This window comes from Pipra filicauda, unplaced genomic scaffold, assembly GCF_003945595.2.
Source record: "Pipra filicauda isolate LSUMZ 115617 unplaced genomic scaffold, ASM394559v2 scaffold65_size3143899_pilon, whole genome shotgun sequence".
In the NCBI taxonomy this organism is placed as follows: Eukaryota; Metazoa; Chordata; class Aves; order Passeriformes; family Pipridae; genus Pipra; species Pipra filicauda.
Genome location: NW_024104820.1, coordinates 3,006,930 through 3,016,495, shown reverse-complemented (window position 1 = coordinate 3,016,495; position 9,566 = coordinate 3,006,930). Strand labels below are relative to the sequence as shown.

Here is a 9,566-nt window from a genome sequence, read left to right as displayed (position 1 = left end):
ACTCAGACCAACACTCAGCAATTACTTCTGCCCATCCAATCTCCAAATCAATCCAATTTACTCCTGTCAGTTCTGCAATCAGTTTTCTCACCAGCCTTTTACAGTTCCCCCTATCAATGTACCTGCTGTTTCCTTCTCTTTGCAGGGAAGCTGCAGATACAGCAAAGATGCTTTCTTTCCCTCACTCTGGATGGAGTGATAGATACACAAATTACTCTTCATCTCTTGACCATTTCAGTATTTTTCCACAATCAAAGTTTTTTGAGTTTTTTTTGTCTGTTTCACATAGTTCTTTACCTCCAAACAAAAAGGAACTCTTTCCTGTGACAGATATAATTTTTTTCCTGCTGGAGTGAAGAGGCTACAGCCTGACTACCACTCTGAATTGTAACAGACTACACCTATTAGGGTGCTCCTACATGCCCAGTTTGCCATAGGGTATTTAACACTGTTAGACATCCTGGAATGGAGATGAGAGTCTGGAAACCTTCAACCTTCTTAATATTGAGTAGGATAGTTCTCAAACTTCGGGTCCAGAGAAGGAAACCAAAAGGTCTGGCTATCCCCAAAGAAATAGTATGTCCATCAAATCCTGTAGTATTCATTACGTATTTTCATTAGCATAAACAACAAGCAGACCTTGGATGAGAATAGTATTTTTTGACAATCAGAATGCTCCCTGTGGTGACAACCTGCTCAGTCACAGTATGTTGTTACTTCTGGGTAGATGCTGTATTTCTCACATTTCCATGATAGCCAACAGAAAATAATTTCCAATGTTCTATAGGTTGCTCCAACTAGAAATATTCATTAACTTACGAATCAGATAAAGGGGTAATGCTAATAAAGGTTCTGCATGCCTTCTGGGTGGTTAAAAACAGACTAACAGGATGGCTCAGTCAGAATGCACACCTACTGCATGGAGAATTACACTGAATTAAGAAGTGTCTCATAGACACAGTGTCTTCCCTATGATGACAGTGGAAAGTCAGACTCTATTATAACTCTTCCATTTCCATGCAATTTTTTTTTAGATTTAACAGTACGATTTTACCCTTCAGAATTTTATAACTTTGTGCAAAAGAAAAGCCTTTCTCAAGTGTGCAACAATTCCAGAGTAATTTACTTAAAATACAGATATTAGACAACCTTTAATCACAAAACTTAGACATCAGGTCTAGGCTAGAAGGCAAGTGTGAATATATCTTGTGGAAGCAGAAGGCACAGGCATGGCAGAAACTCAGCATCAAGCATGGTTTTGACCCTGCAATGTCAGACCACAAGGACAATTAAGTTAATTAATACAAGCCTTTATGGCCTCTTATGCCGGTTCTTCCAGTCAGTCCAGGTGAGCAACCTTTATTTTGGCACTGTTTGATGCTGAAATGCTGAAACTAGTATTTAATTTTATAAGCTTTATAAACCTTTCTATTAAATGCATTTATATACATACTTGTGAATGTGTATGCATGTACATGTATGCACGCACGCACACATTTATGTAGGTATACTTTCAAGGATTTCAAAGAATAAAAGACCAATCCACCTGTCAAGACAAAAACATTCCTCATATGGGGGAACTTGGCTATCACGTTCTGCTTCTCTCATTTTTATTGTGTTATTTAATGCAGAACTATGAGGTATTAAATACAAGTTAGAGCAAATAGCATAGTTATAAAGATGCAGATACCTTGAGAAAGCTCACCCTCGCCAAGGCCTAAAAGTAGCTTTACTGAAAAGTCTAATATTGCAGTGTCACATTGTATGTCCCATTGATATTGGCCTCACAGCATAGCACAAAACTGAAGGCGGGATCAGGGAGTTGCGCTTATAGAAGGAGCATTTCCTGAAGATAGGGGAGAGGGAAGCCAAGGTCCATAGCCTCTCTCATCTCCAGGGACAGGGAACACTGGGAGAAATGCCCAGCTCTAAGCATGTAAGTAAGGGAAGGGTGGGCACGTCTCCTGCTGTGTTACTTTCTTTTTTATGCAGATTTTCCTGAGTTTGCCATGTGGTTCTGGCCTCTTCCTTTATTGATGGAAAACTCCCAGAAAAGATGTGTAGGGAACAGAACCTACCTGGAGCAGCTTGTGGTGCATATGCTACAGCCAGAGCTGTCCCGCTGCAGTGTAAGAGCAGGACAGTGGTGTGTTTCTGCTTAGGGAGAGAAGCTAAGGAGCCAACATTACTGGGAGTGGGCTTGTGAAAACATGGCAAGAGTTGGGGAGAAGACAGTCCTGAGGCTTTTTAATCTCCCTACAACCATTAAAACCCTTTAAAAAACAATGTTTGTAATCCCTTGAGCCCCTTGAAATAATTTCTTCCAGCTCTGATTCCCAACATCTCTTGCAGCAGGATCAGCTGTTTCTTTGGAAGTGGGATTTCTCATCTCACAGCAGTATTTCAAGTACCATTTCCTACCTTTATAAAACTGGGAGGAGCATTCCTCCATTTGTTTTACTGAGGAGTCTGTATTTCCAGTCATGTGAACACAAAGTCCTTCTCTACAGAATTACAAAAATAACCTGTAAACAAGTATTTAATTTGTACCTCCCTGTTGCCATTGCATTTTCCTTCCCTGTGTGCTATAAGTTTTCAAGGCAGAATAGCTATTTAATGATAAAACACACTAACTGGCACTGTTAATTCCTAGAAGAAAAGCACGTCAATAAAACAAGAAGTACTTCAGTTGTGATAATAGACCAGGCACCCCATTTTGCAAAGTAATAACCTGTAGAAATCAGATTACAGCAATAAAAAACTAGATACCCTTTCTGTTATTACTGACAAATAGAAAACGGTACCTGGTCTCAATTTACCAGTTGGAATTACATGAGTAATATAAAAAAGTGCTCCTCTGTTCTGAAAATGATACTTGACTTGTCTACCTGAAGCTCCAATTCCAACTGAGCTGAAATTGGAATAGAAATGAAAATATCAGATATGATGAAAATATAGTGTGTATATAGATATATATGTATCACAGTATATGATACATCATAATATTATGTATTACAGTTCATAGGTATCTATATATGTGTGTAAGGTTAGCACTGAACCTGACAGCTTACATCTGTCCGTAAGCAGAGGAACAGGAAAAGAATAATTGAGTTGCTCTTATTTTTCTCAGCTTTGGAAACAATTAGTAGTTTAAACTGTTTTTACTTTATTTTAACCTAAAACCAAGGTGCTATTCAGGAGACAGAAGTGATACACAGCCATCAGTGATCAGTGATGATGCATTTTGATTTGAATGGAGATGTCATAAGCTGAATCCTGCCCCAGCTAGAAGGCTGGGCAAGGTCTCGCAGCTGAGAAGGATCTCTGCACTTGGACTGACAGCAGGCCCGGGAAACAACTGATGATCTTGTTCCAGCTGCCTTGTGGTGTTATTGATGTTTTAAACTGGGCTTATATTGAAATTGTAAACTGTGTTTTACACACAGTACATATGGAGAAGCAGTTCACCACCAGGTGGCAGATACAACATCTCGAATTTCAAATGCTGAAGACCCAAATGGCAGCACTGGTTCAGAAAAACCTTACCCATCACCCATATATTTTAAAAGAGCAAATGGACACTTTTCTCATTTGACCAAGTCCAAGGATGTACTGGATGGATGCTGCTATGCCCCACGTTACAGACTATTGATAGTTTAAGAGGTACCATGTTTAATAAATTTTAATTCCCAGATGAATTGTTGCTGGTTAAGAAAAAAATGCCTTTTTGGTTCACTAGGGACCTTTCTAGAGAAAGAGTAAATATCTAACCCAACACTTGCTCATTTATACTTGTACTGTTCTATAGGCTAAACCTTACATGGGACATTTAATTACCAATTTCAACCACGTTGGTTTGGGACAGTGAAATAAAATTAGTTCTCTAGAGCATTCATGAATAGAATGAAAGGTAGAAAATGAAAACATTGCCAAGGTATTTCAATGTACTTGCTTAAATCACTCTGCTAAAGCTACTCAGTCCTTCCTGTAACAGAGAAAAGCATCATGAGCAATTTCCAAATGCTGGGCTTCTGTTGTAATCTGTTTATCTCAGATTAGTACCACAATTTTGTATAATTTGTGTAACATTTTAGATTACAAATGGGGCAAATTAGATCCTGCTCTGGGGAAAGATCCATTTTTTGTCCCTGTATTTGCAGAGGGTTTAGTATGCTGGTACCCTGACAAAGCACTTAATCAAGTAATAAAAGGTCATTACTGTGATAAGTCAAGGTGCTTTACAGACAGTTTAATAAGCTTTGAGAATCAAGTATTTGAGCAGGAACAAAGTGGGAACTGGGGGACAACCACCAAGTAAATGGACACTTAATGAGTGCACTGACTCCCAACAGTCCTAACATTTCACAGACCGTGATACAAATGGACTTTGAAGACCTGTTCCTAGTGTTTTTTTTAAGACCAACAGATTTTCATTATTTTTGTAAGCTTTGTCATTACAAACTCTTGCATTTTTTACCCACTAACACTTGCCATCATAAAATAAGAAAACAGTTGCTTTTCTAGATGATCTTCTACATGGACTAAGATCACTTGGAGCTGCTGATGCCAAGACCTAGTCAAGTTATGCTTTGTTCTCTCTGTTTTATAAGCTTTATTGTTACTTGCTTCACTGTGCAATTGCAAAATACAAGCAATGAAACCCATTTGTATTTTACCAAGGTATCTTTCAAGGTAAGTTTTTGAAAATTAAAGCGTGGAACTTATCACTGGACTTTAAGATTAAGCAAAGCATACAGTGAACACACTCTAATCTCAGCCTGTTATCTGATCTGTGTTACTTTGTTCCAATTACTATGGCTCAGGTGTGTTGGATATATTGAGAAATAAATTTCATAAACTATATATTCTGCAAAATCAAACTATGAGGTGGCTGGTGATATTACAACAATTAAAAAGTGCTATTTTAAAGAAAATCTGCAACATACCCACATTGTGTTTGTTCAAATATATGTGCTGTATTAGGACCACAAATCATCAAACCATCAAACTATGTGTTTTGAACATAAACCCAACACAATTAAAGAAACAAATCACTGCAATTTAATAGCAACAATCTCACTTTACAAGATAGTAACGATGGAAACTTTGCAAAGGAATGTGAAAAAAGTATGTAATTAAAAATGACAGATTTAAGACAACAGAAAGTTGAAAATTAAATAGCACAATAGTTCTAGTATGCAGAAATTTTAACCAGAATGTTTACGCAGCATTCTGATTAATAAGTGACACTGTATTACCAGCACTTACTGACACCTGATATATACTATTCCTTTAAAGTAGTATTTTTCTGTTCAGTGACCTGGTACAGACTGACAGTAAGTAACCCAGAGCCCAAAACCAGTTCACAGCTGGTCAGTAGCAAAAAAACAGAGCAGAAAAGGACCTGGAACACACATGATAAGTAAAACATAACTTACTGCTAATATGGTGATGTCAATATTCAATGCACTCCACAAATATTCTAGATTTCTTTTACAATACATACCACTTCCCATCATGAATGAAAGCAAAACAGAGGTGATAGGGCTATGTGGATGGAGAGGAGCACTGGCCTGGGAACTGGGAATTGTGGTTCAGTTCCTGGCTTGAGATCAGACTCCCGGGTAAGACATACAGTAAGATGAAAATTACAACACACGCCTCTAAGAAAACCTTGGAATCCACTGAAAATAAAGCAATGAATCTGAGTTGGGGCTTATTATTAAAAATTAAATAGGAACTATATAGCACTTTCTCTAGTCACTTTAGAGATTACTTAATAATTAACTTTATTAAGCATGACTGCTGCTAATGCTGCATAAAAAGAATTGAATGAAACATGACAAACTGAATGTACATGAAGGATTCCACAAAAGTGGAAGTCACATTCTTTTCCTTCTTTGAACCCAATTCATGACAAAGTCAGAAGAGTGCAATAAACGTGAGTACCTACGGGAATCACAGAAAAAAAACTGGTCCCATGGAAAGTGCGACTCCACAGGGAATTTTGGTGATAGCAAGATTTCATTTCCAAAGTCTTCAGTGATACTTAAGCAAATCATTAGTATTTATCAAGATATGGAGGATGCTTTTCTGAAAAGGGGTCTAAATTTCAGTATGGACTGAAGTTCATGAGAGCTGCAAAAGAAAGTGTGTAAGTCACACAAGCATAAATATGCACGTGAAAAGTAAAATCAAAGTATTTTTCTTATTAAATAACATAAAATAATGTGATAACCACCAACAGAGGAAAAAATCCACAAAGATATTTTTTGCAGTTTATTTTCAATTATAATTTTTGGATAACCAAGCAGCTCTGTATGAAGAAAGCACAGAAGAGTAATTCTGGCACTTTTGGATAGTACATTTTTTTTTCCCAAAATTTTTCTAGACACATTCAGTCCACTTGCTCGGTCTATAGTCCATTTTATATGAGCATGATTAGCTCATATGATTCCAGAGGAAACTAACAATATATACAGTCAATGAAACTATCTTCTTGGCTACTCTGGGCCCTTTAAAATGTCTTCTAAGTCTATCCTGGCTAAACAGAATCCACAATATACATGATAACTACAGAATACACTGTTTTGAAATGAGAAATGCTCAGCACAAAATGGGGCTCTTGGCATGCAGCTTAAAATAAAAGGTAGAAGTTCAGAAGTTTATAAAATCTCAAATGGGGTCAATTAAAAGGACTTAGCAAAAGAAGGGACTGTTCATTGTTACTGTAAAAAAGGCACTTTGAGAAAATGGGACCAGAATTGGAGGAATCTTAGTCGACACAAAGTTCAGTTTGGTTTCATAAAAAGGCTTCAATGCTAAGGGATGCTACTCAAGTTTCCTGCAGTTGTACATTAAAATAAGTTGCTGAGTAGTTTATAATAAAGGACATAAAATGTTTACAACCAACTTGTAAAATTAAGAAAAGCATAGTATAAGCAAAATATTACTAAAAGCAGCAATGCATAGCCTTTCATTGAGATAATGCACAATTTTGGACACCATGTGTCAAACTCCTGTTTTTAAGATACTTTCAGTAGCATTATCAACATAAAATTGGCCTACAAAAAAAAAAGCTTTACCAGCTCCCATTCACAAGGAGATTGAGGTCATAAACCAACCAAAACAATTTGTCAGTATTTTCGACATCCTGGATGACCAATATCAAGTATATGGAATAACAATCACACTCTTTGTTCAGCTATCTCACCGGAGACAGCCGTTAAATCAGAGGAATGATTTTAATTCTTTTCTAACATTTACACAGTAATGCATTGAAGTTCTTTCAAATGTTGCTCACCACAGTTTGTTTTTATCTTTTCTCTCCACAACAAAAAAAATAAAAAGGAAAAACAAAAGAAAAAAAAAAATCAAGCACTTCCACAGAAAGGATATTTGGCAATTTTATACTCCACTGAAGGGTGGATTTTCACAATATCTCACTTTAGATTGAAAGTCATTAGTGGTCTTTCCTCTCGTTTCTGCCAAGGACTCTTCTTATCTTCACCTTGGTCATCTTCCTCATCCTCCTCGTCCTCATCATCATCTTGAACGGATGTTCTGTGTTCAGGACTAGTTAATGGCTCTGGTTTGGTATCCACAGTTCTTGTTTCCTCCTGCAGGCTGGGCAGCTGCACACCACTTCTCTTACTGGTGCCTTCCAGGAGGCATCGGAGAGCATTGTCCTCAGGGCTACAAACTGCTGTTCCACACTCGCTGCCACTTTGGTCCATATCATCCAAGTACACAAGTTGTGTGTAAGCTGTGCTATCTGAAGCCTTCCGCTCTCTCTGCTGGTGCTCCTGCACTGGTGGGTGACTCTGTGGTGCAGACAGATGATCTCCTCTTCCCTTTCGGACAGATTTTGGTTCATTCATGTCAACACCAGAGTCCAAACTGGCATCATTACTCCCATTTCTACCAGCTCTTTGGAGATCGATGTATGAATGTCTAACATGAGCATTTGAACGTCCATCTAGAGAAACAAACCATGCTCGAGGATGAGGCAGTGGCTTTCCACCTCCTAATTCCATCAGAGCCTTTTCTGTAAGAAGCTGCACTTCGCTATTCATTTGAGCCAGGGATGCATCATTAAGTGAGGCGGGAATGGAAATAGATTCAGACATGGAAGCATTTTGCTGACTCCACTCAGCTGCACCTGCATCTTGCAAATGTTGCTGAGATATTGCTTGGGATGCCAACTGCTGGGGTTGCAGCTGTTGGGGGGGATGTGGGAAAAGCCTTGCATGAGGGTTAGGAAGCTCAGCCTGAAGTCTTTCTATATCAATCTGCTGGTCAGCTGGGACAACCAGAGGCTGGCTAACAAAAGGGTGTTCTCCAGGCAATTTCATGTAATGACCTGGGATGACCAGTGCAGGCAAAACCTTTCTGTAAACACTGTCATTGACTTGGTCAACAGAATTGCAGCAGATTAACTGACCTGGTCGAGGGAAGGATGTGGGTCTTTCAAGGTGATCAACTGAACGAGACATCATACAATCAGTAGGTCTGCAGTCCAGCAGCTCTTTTTCAGGGGCTGAAGGTGTGGGGTATATTTGTTCCTGAATATTGTATTTACTTCCAGTAGCAATATGGTTCATAGATACTTGAATTTCTCTCTCCTGCTTTTCAAACAAAGGCTGAGACAGCATAGCATTGTAACTTCTCCTATACTCATCTTTAATAGGGGACTCATAGCCTTCAGCTGTTTCTGTAGATTTTCTTGTTTTTAAAGGAAAACTATCTGCTGATTTGTGGTAGTCTTTTCTTAGAGACCCACTGGGAGTCAGGTCATCCAAGGAAATTCTGCTCTTGTCTTTCTCCTTGTCAGAGAGCAGTTCCTCTCGGGAGCTAAACTCCTGGGAAGTACTGAAGGAGTGTTTGAGCATAGGTGTATGCATATCTGCTTCTCCACTAGGTGACACCATCTCCATGTGGACAGCACTGATTAATTCCTTTGCCCCTGAGTTTTCCGTGTGTCCATTGCTAGCAACAGACAACCCACCAGGAAATTCTGACTCACGACGTGAAAATATTAAATTTATATGGGACATTGAGGTTGCTTGATCCTTCTTAGAAGTATCCAGTGCTGTTGAAAGTTGCAGTTTCTTATGATGTTGACGTGGTCTTAAACATTTTCTTCTATAAAAGTCAGTAACAGAAGAAGTTACACATTTATGACTGTTGTACACAGAAACAAAAGCACTAAGAGTGTCTTAACAGAAGATTTTTAAGCAGTGATTAGTATTAGGGGAATTGAACTTTTATTACATAACCTAACAATTAAAAGCTTATCTCAGCAGCAAAGACAAAATTAAAGAATAACTAATGTCAATTGGGAAATATCTCAAGTACCAATTACAAATTAGAGCAAATGTCTGGAGAAGGCAAATATAAAATCACTCATTAATAGACACTTGCTAATAAAAGTTTAATGTTCATTTTAATATAAGGCTAATATAAAGATCATTTGCAAATGCATAACAGGTACAATGACAGAGATCTTGAACCTATGCCCATGTTTGATAGGAAGTTACACAGACAGCACAGGTACAGATGTGTGT

General features: G+C 38.2%; 1 protein-coding gene across 2 annotated transcripts in view; it reads right to left on the bottom strand.

The window, feature by feature from the left end:
- Positions 1-5,038: 5,038 nt before the first annotated feature.
- Positions 5,039-9,566, bottom strand: part of FAM171A1 (family with sequence similarity 171 member A1) — an 88,747-nt gene continuing 84,219 nt past the window's right edge. For both annotated transcript variants that reach the window (XM_027720591.2, XM_027720592.2), the window contains one exon: positions 5,039-9,144. In XM_027720591.2, the coding sequence (XP_027576392.1) occupies positions 7,443-9,144 (1,702 nt within the window). In that variant the 3' untranslated portion in view covers positions 5,039-7,442. The remainder of the gene's footprint in view (positions 9,145-9,566) is intronic.